General features: G+C 35.9%; 1 protein-coding gene across 1 annotated transcript in view; it reads left to right on the plus strand.

Moving 5' to 3' along the window:
* The window catches only part of FILIP1 (filamin A interacting protein 1), a 249,567-nt gene extending 233,738 nt beyond the window's left edge, over window positions 1-15,829 (plus strand). The window contains exon 7 of the mRNA XM_012471814.3: window positions 11,703-15,829. Coding sequence (XP_012327237.3) covers window positions 11,703-11,743 — 41 coding nt within the window. The 3' untranslated portion in view covers window positions 11,744-15,829. The remainder of the gene's footprint in view (window positions 1-11,702) is intronic.
* Window positions 15,830-16,176: the final 347 nt, after the last annotated feature.

Genomic DNA, 16,176 nt, shown 5'->3' on the forward strand with positions numbered 1-16,176 from the left:
TGTGTGGTGTGGAGAAGTGGATTATTTCTGTCAGTTTTGCTCTTGTTTGAATCAGTTTATTTCATTTTTAGGCATGTTTTAATAAGCATGAAGCAGAGTGTGAATGCAAAATGCCAGGTGTATTTGTGAGATTAACCATGTTAAAGTGGGACTTGTGCTTCATAGCCCTACATAACCACAAATGAGTTCAAGGCTAGTAACCCACAGCTTAGCACACAGGATCTCATCTAGTCTGCACCTTTGATGACATCTTTTAGCCAACTGAGTGAACTTTACAAAAATACAATAGCAAAAAGTCATAGATTTTTATTTTTCCATTTTTGAATTGTGAGTGTTCCAAAATTATATGGATAGCACTTCTTCTTGATATTTGGGGAAAAGCATATATATATATATATTTTTAAAAAAGATGTATGATTAGATTTTAGCTTGTGATTCACATGTTTCATGATACCAAAGCTCTTCTCTGAGTTCCTTACCACACCAGATTTTCTATTGCTTGTAGAACTTGGGCTTGAATTGTATATAGTGGTGGTAGATGCAGATGCCTCATAGTATTCACATTCACTTTAGTCAGATCGCTGTTGCCTACTGCTCATCAGTTCTCACCATTGTATTGCAAAATGTTGAGTCGCCAGGTGCAGTGGCTCACACCTGTAATCCCAGCACTTTGGGAGGCTGAGGTGGGTTGGATCACTTGAGGCCAGGAGTTCAAGACCAACCTGGCCAACATGGTGAAACCCCATCTCTACTAAAAATACCAAAATTGGCCGAGTGTGGTGGCAGGTGCCTGTAATCTCAGCTACTCAGGAGGCTGAGGCAGAAGAATTGCTTGAACGCGGGAGGTGGAGGTTGCAGTGACCCAAGATCACACCACTGCACTCCAGCCTGGGCAATAGAGTAAGACTCTGTCTCAAAAAATGAAAAAGGAAAAAAAAAAAAAATTGAGGAGCCATGCTACAAACCTGCCATAGTAATGAGATTTCAAGGTCAAAGGAGAGAGAGAGACTGAGAAAAAGCACTTTAAGATTTTGGATACATTTGAAAAAGAGAGCTTGTCATTTGGAATACCAACTTGTATTTTTTTAAAAGGAGATTTTTCCTGTTTCCTAAACTGAACATTCAACCCTTTCAAAAAAGACATTCACTGTTTTTACTAATGTGTACCTGACATTTGTGAAGTATTTAGTGTTACTGTACCATAGCATATTGTATTTGAGCAAATGAGGGTGTCAGAAGAACAAAACACCACATTCCTTTTGACTCCACCTGCCATTCTTCAGCGACTTTTGCTATAATCTTATTGCCACTTGCTGCTGTTTTTGCTTTTACCTTCTCACATCTTGCTTATGGTGTTTCTTCCTGGAAACACCATCTACAGGAGAGTGCTCTGAAGGCTTAACGGTGCATGTACAGGATGTTTACACATCTAGATCTTGGAATAGAGCCACCCAGAAAGTACAACTGCTACAAAAACTTGGCAGAACAACACAGATTTGCTTTTCAGAGATGATAAAGGACAATTACCATGGCAGTTTTTCTTTGTAATTTTAAAGCCACTCTGTATTTATTGGATAGCTTTGCTTTAGCCACATATAAGAAATAAAATCCACTGGGGATAGGAGGTGGAGGACTAAATAGACCACAACTTCAACTTCCATTTGTGAAGACAGTACTTTTAAGATGCAATTTAATGTGCTTCTGTAGGGGGGAATGGGCCTAAAAGTTTGCAATATTTTCTCTGTCCTGAAACATACTGCATAGTAAAATAAAAGAGGTCTCACCTTGGCTGATGTGTGCAGCTGCTGCTCAGGCCCCACCTGAAATCTCGGGAAGGTGAGTGACTGGGGGTGGAAGGGTGTGCCATTTCCACAGATTTCAGTGTGATGGTGCCCTCTAGAGATGTACAGGACGTGATCTACAAAGCTACAGAGGAGACCCTGGTCTTGACTGTCTGAGAATAATTGTAATGTGGTGACTATTTCAGCACACTATGGTGGGTGACCACCTTACATGCATGATTCCAGAGATGTTTCAATATGGGACACAGCCCCAAGAGTGTTTATCATTTTTTTAACATATGAGCTATATATCTAGTCATCTGCTTAAAAGTTATTCAGTTTCTACTGTTGTTTTAATTGTATTTCCAGTGAGGACTGGTTGATGAGTGGCAATTGAACTCTCTCGAGAGATTTTAGGGCATTCATTAAGGGTGTACCCAGAGCTCTTACTTGAATGTCTTCAAGAAAGAAGTGAAAAATAGCTTTCATGTGTAGTATGGGAAGGGTATAATTTCAGAGACATGAAAACAAGTCTAGGAATATAAAATGTAAAATAGTTGAATTTCTCATTCCCCAGATTCAGAATACTGGTGAAAGAGTGAGATTTTTCTTCTTGGGAAAAACACAGGGTTATAGATATGAAGAGCACATTTATATTGGAGGCTGGAGGGCAGAGAGAGAGAACGAGTTACTCATTACTCAATGAGGAGATGGTCATAGACAGGATTTCCAGGAAATAGGAAGATATTATTCCAGAATTTCCCCAACCTAGATCATGGTTTTATTTTTTTTTTTTTCCCTGTCCCCTCCAGGGTCTCATCATTGGTTATTTCTTTTTTGTCTGGTCTTTCCACTTCTCTTCACTTGCTATTTCCGCAAAGGAGATAAATATACTCTGACCTCTCTCATTTTAGCAAAATTCCTTGTTCATCTGTGCAGTCCTCTATAGCTACTGCCTGGTCTCCTTCCATGCCCAGGTTTGCTACTGACAGAACACTCAACATTTCCTGCCTCCAGTCTCACACTTCCCATTTATCATTAGTCAGTTTTTATTTTTAATAAAGAAATTCATATACATAGTTCAAATATTAGCCAGAGCTAAAAGACAAAGAAAAGAGATGTTGCTTACCACTTCCCTGAGTCCTCAGTTTTTTTCCCCCTGGAGAAAATCACCTCCAACTCTTAGCAGTTTCTTCTGGCATTTATCTTCATGTTTCTAACTAAGGTGTTTATATTGTGACTTTTTATTTCTAGATTTTAGATCTCTTTTGTCTTCGCATTATTGTTTTGCTGGTTGAAGGTTTAGCTTTCTCACTTATCCCTTCTCTTTCCTTTTTCTCATTCTCCCAATATGATTACATCCTCAACTTTTTGATAAATCAGCAGCCAACATTTACATATTTATGTGTTTTACAGTGCAAATTTAAATATGGTTATCTGGCTGGGCATGGTAGCTCACACCCATAATCCCAGCACTTTGGGAGGGGGAGGCAGGTAGATGACTTGAGCTCAGGAGCTTGAGATCAGCTTGGACAACACGGCAAAACCTAGACTCCAGCCTCAAAAATACAAAAAATTAGCTGGCCATTGTGGTGCATGCCTGTTATCCCAGCTCCTCAGAGGCTGAGGTAGGAGGATCACTTGAGCCTGGGTGGCAGAGGTTGCAGTGAGAGATGGTACCTAAAATAAAAATAAATAAATAAATAAATAAGATTATCTGCTGAGCCAAGTAGTCTACTAGGATTATGCTCTCTTCCTCTTATCACATTTTTCCCTTCAGAAGAATAATTGTCTTAATTTTTCATCTGCTTAGTTTCCTGTGTATCTTTTTTTTTTTCCAAATGCTCCATTAGACTTGCCGAACACCTATCAGTAATTTTTCGAAACACTTAAATACACCAGTTTCATATTTTTCTCTGGAGGCCTTCCCAGTTCAGCCCTCTGCTTCCATATTCAGTCTGGACAGGTTGTTTCTTGGCCTGCTGCACAATTGTTGCCCCTTTGCCTATGCTGAGTTCTCTGATTTCCTGACTACTTATATTTGATTTCTTTTATCTATTGATCTATCTTTTGTTCCATCCTCTATCTGTGTATCCTATCTATCATCTATCTATCTTATCTATCTATCTATCTATTCTCTCTCTCCCTCAGTACATCTTCTAATAGTTTTTAAAGGGAAAACTCCTCCAGTAACCTTTCTGGGGCAGGCTATCTGAATTCCGGGAATAGGTCAGGGAGGTAAGATGAGAATCTTCAAGGTATAAACCTTTTACTCCCCTGCGTTCAGTCTATGCTGCCCATTCTTATGTCTGGGACCACGACTTCTTAGGTCAGTTTTTCCAGAAAACAAACCTCTGATCTCTAGTAAGGGAAAGGGCCGAGTTAGGCTGTGCTCTTTTTCCTCAATGACCAAGACATCTAATCTCCTTTGCTTCTCCTTTCACCTCTCTGCTCTGCCTCAGTTTCCCTTGTTGGCTTCTTATTTTATGCATGCATAATAAGGATGGATGTTTCCCACATCTCTATCAAAAGCTATGTTCCTGCTCTACAAGCTGGCTCTGGTTATTTTATCTATACCTAGATGCTGATGACTCCCAAACTTCTATCACCAACTGTATATCCAGCTTTATATTGTGTATTTCCAAATCAGCTTGTCTAAAAACCATTCTCAATACTGCCCCATCTTCTTCCAAATCTTCTTCTTCTTCTCCATCTAGGCAGGGATATCCTGACCCATTCAGTCTCCCAACCTAGAAACCTGGTAGCTATCTATGCTTCTCCTTCTCCTTCTGCCCTCATTCAGCAAGTCCTGCTTATTCTCTTATTCTAATCCACTAACATCTCTAGCAGCTGATTTCCCCTACTGTGGCCCAAATTGAGGGTTTTCAACTACTTTTCATCTGGGTTACTCTGTTACCATCCTAATTGGTCTTGTAATCTCCAGCCTCAAAACTCTAGGATTCATTTTTCATTCTTGAAGTTTTCCAAAGTGCAAGTTGATCATATCACTCTTGTATTTGAAAACCCTTCAAAAGGTCCTCATTACCGACAGAATACAATGCTACATGTATTTGAGGCACTCTGTGACTGGGCTCTGCTTCTCCATTCTTCTGAGCACCTTTCCCTTTCCCTTGGTGGGACCCCCACACTGCAGGCTGACATAATTGCTTGAATGTCAGGTCATGCCCACCCTTCCTTGACTTGTTCAATTTGTTCCTTCTCCCTGAATTGCCCTTTCTCTTATTTTTCTTTTGGCGGTGTGTTCTTCTCTGTTCAAAACCTATTTTACGAACATTGCTTTATCTAGGAAGATAAACTATTATTTCAGAATCTATCCTGGGGTTTAAAGGCCTGTCCACTCCTGTACAAAGCTTGGCACTCATTGTAGAAAAACAAAACTGGTAGCTGAAGAATGGCAGAAAGTTGGGCAAGAAAGAGCTGTTTCTGATTCCTCTCTTTGCAACACAAACCATGGAATGACATGAAAGGAACTAACAAGTCCTGTGTGAGAACACGAAGGTAATGAGACGGCAGAATTATAAGAAGTCCAGGTACTGTCGCTTTTGGGTGGTGAAAATTACTTCTATTTCCCTCTAAAGGTACAACAGCAGGTAATGGATGCAAAGTAGCTAGGAGTCCTGGACTGGGGAGTTCTCACCTCAGAAGCCACCATGCCTGTGAAGAAGGGGGCCTGAGAGCTTTCTGTGAAGTATAAACACACAGTGCACGCATGAGTTACAAATGGCCCTTTCCTCACCGTCTCAGATTCCCCCAGCGGAACACAAAGGCACTTCAAGAATGAGAAAGTTTCAGGGGTTTGTCTCATGCTCTTCAAGTTCATGAAGGACCCTTTTGAAATAGGACAGAGAGGCTCTCATTTTAAAGAACCAAACACCATCAAAAAGCGGGATTTAGGATAGAGTTCAGAGTGAATATCCAGAGAAGAAGAGTTGCTGAAAAATGGACTTGATAACTGAAAGGACAGAAAACCATGAGGCTGGAGCCATACTCTTTTCTACCACCAAAAGACTGTGTAACTTTTGACGTATCTTACGTTGGCTTATGATTTAACACTGAGCTATAATATTTTATGATTCTGGCATTCTCTCTTACGGTAATCATATGATATGCTTCACTATTGTTTAGCAAGCAGCTTACAAGATCCTGCTACAATGCTTTTCCTAAGATCGAATGATCAATTGCTTATCTGGTAAAAGTACTTTTGGCCTTTCTACTTATGCTAAGGCTACATGTATCCAAAATCACAGATCTGGTTAGAGCTGAAGTAGACCTTAGAGATCAAGAGGATAATTATCTCTATTACTAAAGAAGACAAACAGCAACAAATCCTTAAAAAAAATCGCACAGATGTCTAACCGTCTTGTTAGTGATAAAGCCAGGACCAAAAATCAGTTCTTGAGTTTCTCCCAGTACATTATTTATTATTTCATATGATGAAACTACTTCAAGTGAGTAAAGTGTACATTCATACATAGACTAAAACACTCATACTCATTGGGTCAAAATAATGCTGCCAAATGATACTGAGATGTCTATAAGACATCTATATAGAAACTATGTGAAAATGTTCTTATAAGAATATTTTGATAAATATTTTCCTCATTTAAAAAGTGAAGTGGGCCGGGCGCGGTGGCTCAAGCCTGTAATCCCAGCACTTTGGGAGGCCGAGGCGGGTGGATCACGAGGTCAAGAGATCGAGACCATCCTGGTCAACATGGTGAAACCCCGTCTCTACTAATACAAAAAATTAGCTGGGCACGGTGGCGCGTGCCTGTAATCCCAGCTACTCAGGAGGCTGAGGCAGGAGAATTGCCTGAACCCAGGAGGCGGAGATTGCGGTGAGCCGAGATCGCGCCATTGCGCTCCAGCCTGGGTATCAAGAGCGAAACTCCGTCTCAAAAAAAAAAAAAAAAAAAAAAAAAAAAGTGAAGTGACCTCAGTTTTCACACATAATGTTATTTTGCATGCTATTCTGTGACTAGCCAGAGACTCAGAACAACCTAGGCATTTAGCATCTGTGTTTAAGAGAGTAGAACCTCAGCATGCTTGGTTCAAATACTTACCTGTTTTTCCAATACTTAGTTTTTATTCATAGTTAATGTTATATATGGGAACTAATTCAAATTTGCTTGTATCTGTAAAACAGCAATCTGTGCTGGAGATAAGAATTAGTTTGCTAAAAAAGAATTTATCAGTTATAACTGTGATTATTGGTGACTTCTGCATCCTGGGGAGGCAAGGGGATAATTTGGGCTGATGGTAGAGTGGGAAATGTGCTGGAAGGAAGCAAATAAGTTATTAGGTGGTTGAGAACTCCCAAGAGAGTTTGTATCATCTGGTTCAAAAGTTTCCTAGAGCAAATGACAGAACCTATTAGCGGAAGTATTTTTAATTAGCTGAGCTGGAATCCAAAAGAGGAATACAAGTCCAAATCAAGAGAGGAAGTTTCTTGAACTTCCTATTTAAAACAGATGTTTTAACAGAACTCTGACTAATTTCTGAATGTGATACTAACAGGATTGAACCCTGAAGCAGTTTATGAAAATGAAAAACTTAAAAGTAAACCATATTTAAGTACTTCTAAAAGGCATATAGAATATAGGACACTTTTGCAGTGGACAAGTTGTTCTGAGGCCAGTAGATTCAAAGTTGATGTTTGGTACTTGGTGGAGGGAGGGGAAGAATAGCATAGCCCTAAGCTGGTACCTCTAGGAAGAGGCCCTGGTGGGTAGGGAGCCATAGAACATGGGATGCAGGATCTATATAGTAGGCAAATTAATGCAAAATCCATGAGGACATGTTTTTGTTCTGTAACTTGGTGTACAGCTTCCTGTGGATAAAGCATTCCTCCCTTTGCTGATGTAATGTCTTGTTATAAGTTGAACTTCTGGTATATTTTGTCATTAGTGTGTGAACTTAGAGGCTAGCTATTAAAGTGATGTGGCCTTATTTATTAGAGCAGAATTTTTTTTTTAATTTAGAGCTCAAGTGTTCCTTTGCAGTGTTTGGCAGAGTATAAACATGAATTACTTGGGAGGGAGGGATTGGCTTTTCAGGGAGTACATCTTTCCCACTCTACAGCCAAGGAGACCTCCTGGGAGGAAACAGAAATCTAATTTGTTGTGAAGTTGCCTCACTCTGCACTCAGGAGACATTCTCCCCCAAATTTCTCCCCAAATCCTATCTCATGCACACAGCTTTGCATCTCAAGTCATCTGACTGGCCAGTAGTTTTGAGATACCACCAAGGAGGATGAATATCTAGTAAGGTCGGAAATCAAGTGTAATTAGGAATTGATACTATGTTGAACTTCCTTTCCAAGAAGTTATCCAATAGCAAGTGTACTAAAAGAATTAATAAAAACTACATCATCTCACAATAATGTCATAATAACAAATAACTTATTTAATGTGTTACCTGAAGTTTTTTTAAGGAAAAAAAATCAAGGTAACACTGGAGAGAAACATATAGGGGAAAGTGCCTGTAAGTACACTTTGGTGAACCGCTAATGTAAAAATTATGTAAAAACTCAGTGTGTCTTATAGTATATGTTCATTGAAATTTAGGGTTTTTTAAACTTCCAATTAGAAAAAAAGGAAATTATGTTAATAAACATCTTCATATCTGACGACCCCAAATTTAAGTGCTTTGCTATTTTGAGTTTGCTGACAGAGGTGGTAATTACCTATGGTCTTTGGTTCCAATCTGCCTGTCAAGTGCTCTACAAATCACTAATGCCAGAAGAGTGATATCTGTAAGAAGAAAAATTATGATAGATGTGCAAAATTATGATGTTTAAGGAGAAAAATTGGCCGGGTGCAGTGGCTTACGCCTGTAATCCTAACATTTTGGGAGGCCGAGGTAGGTGGATCACCTGAGGTCAGGAGTTCAAGACCAGCCTGGCCATTATTGTGAAACCCCATCTTAAAAAAAAAATTAAAAAAAAAAGAAGAAAAATTATGAAAAATTATACCTGATTTTATTGAGAGAGTAGGAGACCTAATAAAATTTGCTCACCAACTCTGTAACTTCAATAAGATTTATAACATTATTTTACTATATATAAAAAGATGGGAAGAGACATGGAAATTCAAGTCTCTCTATTTTTACACAAATAATGGCATTAATCTCCAAAGCACTAATTTTTAAAAATTTATTTAAATTTTTTTTTTTTTTTTTTTTTTTTTTTTGCTGGCACCATGGACTCCACGTGCCTTAGACAGTTTTGCTATATAATGAGTTACTTCAAAATGTAATGGCTTAAAGCAATATATATATATATTTTTGAGACCGAGTCTTGCTCTTTCGCCTAGGCTGGAGTGCAGTGATGTGATCTCAGCTCACTGCAACCTCCACCTTCTGGGTTCAAGCTATTCTCCTGCCTCAGCCTCCAGAGCAACTGGGATTACGGGTGCATGCCACCGAGCCAGGCTAATTTTTGGTACTTTTAGTAGAGATGGGGACCATGTTGGCCAGGCTGGTCTTGAACTCCTGACCTCAAGTGATCACCTGCCTCATCATCCCAAAGTGCTGGGATTATAGGCGTGAGCCACCATGCCCGGCTTTAAAGCAACATTTAAAAAATTTCTCACAATTTTGCGTATTGGCTGGATGATTCTTATTTGAGTAAGTTCAGCTGAGACTTGGGGAAAACACAGCTAATAAGCAACTATAAATTTAGTAAATCTATTTAATAAGTTTCAATTAATTGAGCCACTATCATATAGATCTTATCTCACTATCTCTAGAAATAAAATGAAGTATGTCTCCATATGAAACAACATAATCTGGGTTTAATTGTATTATTTTAAATGAAGTTTATGTACATAAATATTAAATACCACCTTTTATTATTAAAGTACAATTTATATAAGATGAACTCTTATTTCGCATTATCAAGTATTTCTGAGACAGTTGATTTAATAACATAATCTGATTAATAGCATTAGCATATACAGCATGCATGGATTATGAGTTTGCTAATTTAAATACAATAATCAAATGTTACGGTCTGACCAAGACATTGTTTCTTCTGTGTATGGAAACTTATTACTATGATGGAGATTTCCAAATGCTAGAATTAAGACAAGGCAACTCTAAGTTGTGCAAAATGCTAGGATTAAGACAAGGCAACTCTAAATTGCCTTAATTCTAGCATTTTATAATTTCCACTGCTGCACACTGAAGGAGAAAGAAGGTATTGTAGTAATAAAAATGTTAACCCTGAAAGGGATATTTGAGATGCTCTCTATTATCCTTACTTTGTACTGTGGAAACAAAGGCAAAAGATTTCTGAATTACATCGACAATAAGAACAATTCTGATTTCACTCTTTACCTATGCTTTCTTAAGGGAAGGAAATTGGAGATACTTTAATTTTACCAGGGAGATTTGAGACCTGGTTCTTTTTACTATTTGAAACCTACTGCAGAATTAAAAAAAAAAAGTAGTGAGAAACATTATTTTAATTTTGGAAGCTAATTTTTAACTACATAATATTTAATTAGTATTTAAATTTTGCCTGAAGATTTTGATATATTTTTAGGCATTTAAAGAAGTTGAAGCTGGAACATTTTTTCAAAGAAAAAATAAGATGGTTTTTAAGGGCTTCTGGTATAGTGCAGTATCGTATGTACGTCTTAAGAGCTTCATAAAACCTTCATAGGCAAATATTCTTAGGTGTATAAGATATTTCTATATTTCATTTTACTTGGCTTTCTTAGCTACCTCAAATTCAAGCCAAGAGGCTGAGGGAAACAATGAAAATAGCTCCACCTATTGGTCATTATATGGTAAGGTTAATTACAACAAATTAAGAAAACATTTTCTTTTTGGCAGATAATCCTCCGCTGTGTGTAATTACTATGAACCTATAAATCTGTGGCATAATATGATTTAATTATTGTTTACTTATATACTAACTATATAAGTAAAAATAAAACTTAAATACTAAGTATTTCAGATTAATGTGAAAATAATAGGTAGAAATTTCCTCATGTTACTGATAAACCCTGACATGAGTTTCTGCATTCACAACATATGCCATATGTTGAAAAATCAGTATTAATAATAAATTTTTTGAGTGAAGAAACTATTTGAGGTTTGATTATTTTTTTCCTCAACTGTGTATAATCTCATTGATTTAGGACTCTGTCTTATTTTGATCATACATGTAGTTCCATGCCTACCTAGCACAGTATGCAGCCTCAATAAATAGTTCTTCAATGACTGAATGGGTGATTCACACTGATACATGTTCATGAAGGCATAAAGGTTAATATAAAAGAAAAACTAGTAAAACAAATATAAATATTAATTATTCATAATGTGTTGGACTGTTGTAATTACTATCTCCATCTAGTTTAAATTTATTTTTATAAGAATAAATTTATGTTTTAAAACATAGAGTTATGCAAAAATAAGCAGTCAGAGACAAAAGTGAGTCATCTGTATTTATTGACTTCTTGGAAATAGTATGTCCTTAATAAAACTCTAATCCACACACACGCAAAAAGAAATGGAAGGGGTGTAAATATTGTTCAGAACAGAAAGTTTGGCTGGGAGATTAGAGTTACTTCTAGGAAATAGTCTAGTTTCTCATTATGGGTTTTGTATATAGTTACTATTTTTGTTTTCTGTCCTTATCTTGGTTAAAACTGATCTACTACTGTCAGTACATTAGACGTAGTTTCTGAGGGCTTTAAGGAATTTCTAGGTAAAGTATGTATGCCAATATAAAGATGTTGCCCAAGAACAGTAATGCAGGAGAGTCTATTAGCCTCATGCACCTGTTTTTGTTTGTTTTGTTGCTTAACATCTATGATCTTTTAGAGAAATGATATAGCTTGATTCTCAGTTTCAGTTTAAATGAAAATGCCATGTCTTTTCTTCTCTTTATAGAAAGCATCATCATTCACCAGTTAAGAATGAACTCCAGATGAAATGGTAAACCAAGCACATACTGGGTGTGTGTACTTCCTCTGAATCCCTGTTGAATGGATAGCCCTCCATCATGACTAAGGTCCTCCATGCTACTGATCACTACTGAAAATATTTTACTACTTCCAGTGATTTTTTTTTAAAGGGTATAATGTAAAAGCTGAAAATGGCCTTGCTGATAATATGAAAATATGTAGCAAAAGCAATTCAATCTTTGTGCCAAAAGAAATTTCCTTTTGCAAAGCTTTCAGGTCCATGGGCACATGCTGTATAACTTATTTTTTATAATACATTTTGTAATGTGATTTTTTTCCCTAAAGTGTTTCCTTTTTCATAGTCTCTGGCACATATATCTGCAGAATGCACTGTCAGTTATTCAAAGCATTGGTATTGTTGCATTCAAAATGGTAACCAATAATTATTTTCTCTTTATCAACTTATTAATTCTGAAAAAAAGATAGTACAACTCTATTTTCTGAGGTAAATTCAAGCGTTAAAGCTTAGAAGCAGGAGATCCTGGAAGAGGTTTTACTATTCCTTGTAAAATGCTATGTTTCTGATCATGGTTCAATACTAACAAATAATGCTCTGACTAAAAAGCTTAATTTTAAGTACTCAAAATCAGTTTCTAAAGTTGTTCATTCTGGTGTTCTGGGCCAATAACCTTGGATGAATTGATTTTTATATAGAACAAATTCATAAAAGGAGATGCACCGGTTTAACCAGCAAGGGTAATAAGAACAGCTTTGATTGACAGTTCAATTACATTCTGATTCCATTATTTACTTATATGTATAAGACTTACAATAAGGACTGTGATATAAAGATAGTTCTCACAATCTAATACAATCAAAACTTGAAAATAAAATGTCAGCATCTTTTTAAAAAAAAGAAGACTGGGCATGGTGGATCATTCCAGTAATCCCAGCACTTTGGGAGGCCAAGGCAGGAGGATCGCTTAAGCCCAGTTGTTCAAGACCAGTTTGGGCAACACAGTGAGACTTAAAGAAAAAAAAAATAGCTGGGTTTGATTGTACATGCCTGTACTTCTAGCTAGGTGGGAGGATCACGTGAGCCCAAGAGATGCAGGCTGCAGTGAGCCATGATTGTGTGTTACTGCACTCCAGCCTGGGTGACAGAGTGAGTCCCTGTCTCAAAACAAAGACAAAACCATAAAAAAAAAAAACACCCCAAAAGCCTAGAAAGAGAAAGTAGTACAAGAAATCTCAGGATAGACAACTTTTTTCCCCTTGATCTTGACAGATTTTCATAACTACAGGTAGGTTAGAGAATATATTCTTTGAAGATAAAAAGCACAACATGCATGATTCAAATCTCAACATCAGAGCTACTGTTGAATTTAGATTTATGTGAAAATGTGCATCTAAATTCTAATTGAAACCCTGGCAATACACTTTTTTTTTTTAAAGACTTAATATGGACATGTTTTCAATAAGCTCTTTAAAGATAACTTTAAAGAAAAAGTAAGAGTCGACACATCAGTTTCTGAATGTGGAAATCATTTATCATGTAATGTTACTGAAATTAAAGAGAGAATGCTTCTGAATGTCACAGGGATAACTAAAAGCCACACAAGGGGGACTGCTGGCCATTTCTCTAGTCCACAGTTGTGCTCAAATTTAGAAGCCCACAGATGGGTGTCCAAAGACTCTGGAATAGAAAAATTAATGCTGGATTTCCTCCCCTATGTACCTCGGAAGGATTTTAAGGTACACCTTGGGGAATTGGCAAATCATTTCAACATGTATTATAAATTATATAACATGTTAAAATTATTTTTAATTTTTTAAAGTAAAAGAAATGTTACAGTAGGCTTGCCCTAGCTTGAATGATTGTGAAAACATCACATAGCCTTCCAGAATTTTGGTTACAAACAAAACTAGAGTGTGTACGTGTGAAAATTTTTAGAATTGTTACTGGGTTTCATTTTCTGAAAATGTTGACTTTAATGACATTTTCAATTAGAAACGTGTTTTAGTTAGTACTGTTATATTTTTTGACTCATAGTTAAGTTTCCTATTTGCCAATGTTTGTATCTCTGACGGCAAAATTATTCTGATATATTAGATTAGTATTTGAAGCAAATAACCTTCTCAACTTGTGGGAATTTTATTATACTAATAGTGAAAATGTTAGAGGATAAGATTTTAAATACTTCTTGATTTAAATTAAAATACTATAAGAAATATATGTATATTTGGATTTGAAGGGTTTTTCCCCTTGATTTATAAAGAATTTGGAACTTACAAGAACAATGAGGATGACAGTGCATGAGTCATTTAGATAGATGCTGAGCTTTGTCTATCCACGCTATGATTAGGTTCTCTGTTTAAACCCAAATGCAATCTTGAGTGACATATGAATAAAATGAATTTTGAAGAGAATATGTAAAATTAACAAAAAACCCCAGAAAACACTGATCATCTTCTTATCTAATGAATAAGGAAATAAGATCATTAATAGTCACATCTCAACATGTATAGACAAATGAAAAAACTGCCCTCACATGCGATCCTGGCACTATCCTAGGCTCCTATAATTTCTCTATCTTTTATTGTAAATAAGTCTCCAATCATCAATCTAAATGGGCATCATTTTAATGAAATAATTGTAACTACTTTCTGAAATATAATCATAATCAGTGTTTACAGTTCAAGGTACAATTGAACTAATCCATAATTTTATCTTTTTCTTTTTGATAAGAGAATGCTTCATGAGGGTATCTTTGGTAGAGATCTTTTTTCAAGTATTTTATAAAATATTCAAGTTTGATGAAGATATTAGATAAATACACAGCTGTCAGATGCCTGTAATTTTCACAAAATGTGAACAACTCATTGTATCTTAGGATGACCATAAAAAAATTCATGGTGTGGAATCTCCAGTTTAAGCATTAGTAGGGATACCAACACTACTGAAGTAATACACAGCTACTAAAAATCAGTGGCAGAACAAGAATAAGTGGTGCATCAAATAATGTAAAGTTTTGCCTTTTATCCTGTAATAATGAGAAACTGTATATTCTGTAGCTGTTGTATAACACACATTCTGCAAATATCTGCTAGGTCCATTTGGTCTATAGGGCAGATTAAGCTGATGTTTCCTGGAAATGAATTTTAAAAAATAACAAAAGTAGGGTGTGTTCATGAATTTTATGCACAACAAATCTAAAAATAGCAAACGTGCAAAATGGAAATTAAAAAAACACAACTGGCACCTGAGGCATATTTCCTTTTCTTTATCCCCAGTTGCTAAAAATATAAATTACAAAGCAAAGGAAAAAAAAGAAAAAATTGCTGTAATACAGTAAAAATCACTACAATAAAAATTTATAAAAATTGAGAGTTTTTTTTGGAATTGACTTCAGCCTAGTGATCATTAACATTTTTTTCTTAAATTTTCAGCATTTATTCCATAATAATGTGATAATAACTGTGTGTATTACCTAGAGAAAATGCTGTAGATCCATACATTTGAACAGAAATGTTTATAGATGCCATAACATGATACATTTATTTTCTGTTGTTTTTTGTTTATATTATTTAGGGAAATTTTACCTTATGATCACAGATTTTGTTATTTTAATAATGCAGAACTATATTTATTTAATCTACATTTTGTTTTAAAATTATCAAGTGTTATCTTCTACAAATAAGAGGCTTATAATGTGGCCAGATATTCTGAGAATTCTTTCAGGTCTAAGGATTTTCAAAAGCAAAAGTACACTGAAAACTTTTTGAAATACATTCTATTTTTGCATCATTTAAAATTTTGTGTCCTTTAAGTTTTATTAAGTACATGAGAAGTGTATTATTTTTCATTTAATCCAAGTGAATTTATGGATATGTACTTATCTTTTATATGAATGTAATATCTTGCTTTCAGTTACTCACAGGTCATTGAAATTATTTAATCAATGAAAACATTCTCTGTGTTACTTCCAAAGTCAACTATGTTTATCAAAATCTCACCAGTGTGAGAAAAGTAACGAGCATAATATTAAAGCATTGTGCAATATCTTCTGAGTTGGAACACAATATTCAGAAAATTAAAATCATTTAAAATGAGTATGCAACTTTCTTTTTATTTAAAATCATTTGCTTTAAAAGTTTTCATCTCTGTATTTTATATTTTCTTAAAAATATGGTGTGTTTCACTATGGATAAGCAGATGTGGTACAGCAGGGCTGCCAGGATGAGAAATGCTCTTCCTCTGGACTACACTACAGTTTGATTCTTTAGCAAGATGAAAACTTTAAGACACCAATAAGACAACAAGAAAAAGAAACTGGTTGAGGGTTTTCCCTTCCTGCTTTATTCTCTCAAATTGCTTCGTCAATCAACATTCAGACGTTACTCCACAGCTGCTGCTGTCAATCTAAAGGTAGATCACTCAGTAGAGCAAAGGCTCCTGA

The sequence above is a fragment of the Aotus nancymaae genome, unplaced genomic scaffold, assembly GCF_030222135.1.
Source record: "Aotus nancymaae isolate 86718 unplaced genomic scaffold, 86718_ANA_hifiasm-v0.15.2.pri h1tg000040l, whole genome shotgun sequence".
Taxonomy (NCBI): domain Eukaryota; kingdom Metazoa; phylum Chordata; class Mammalia; order Primates; family Aotidae; genus Aotus; species Aotus nancymaae.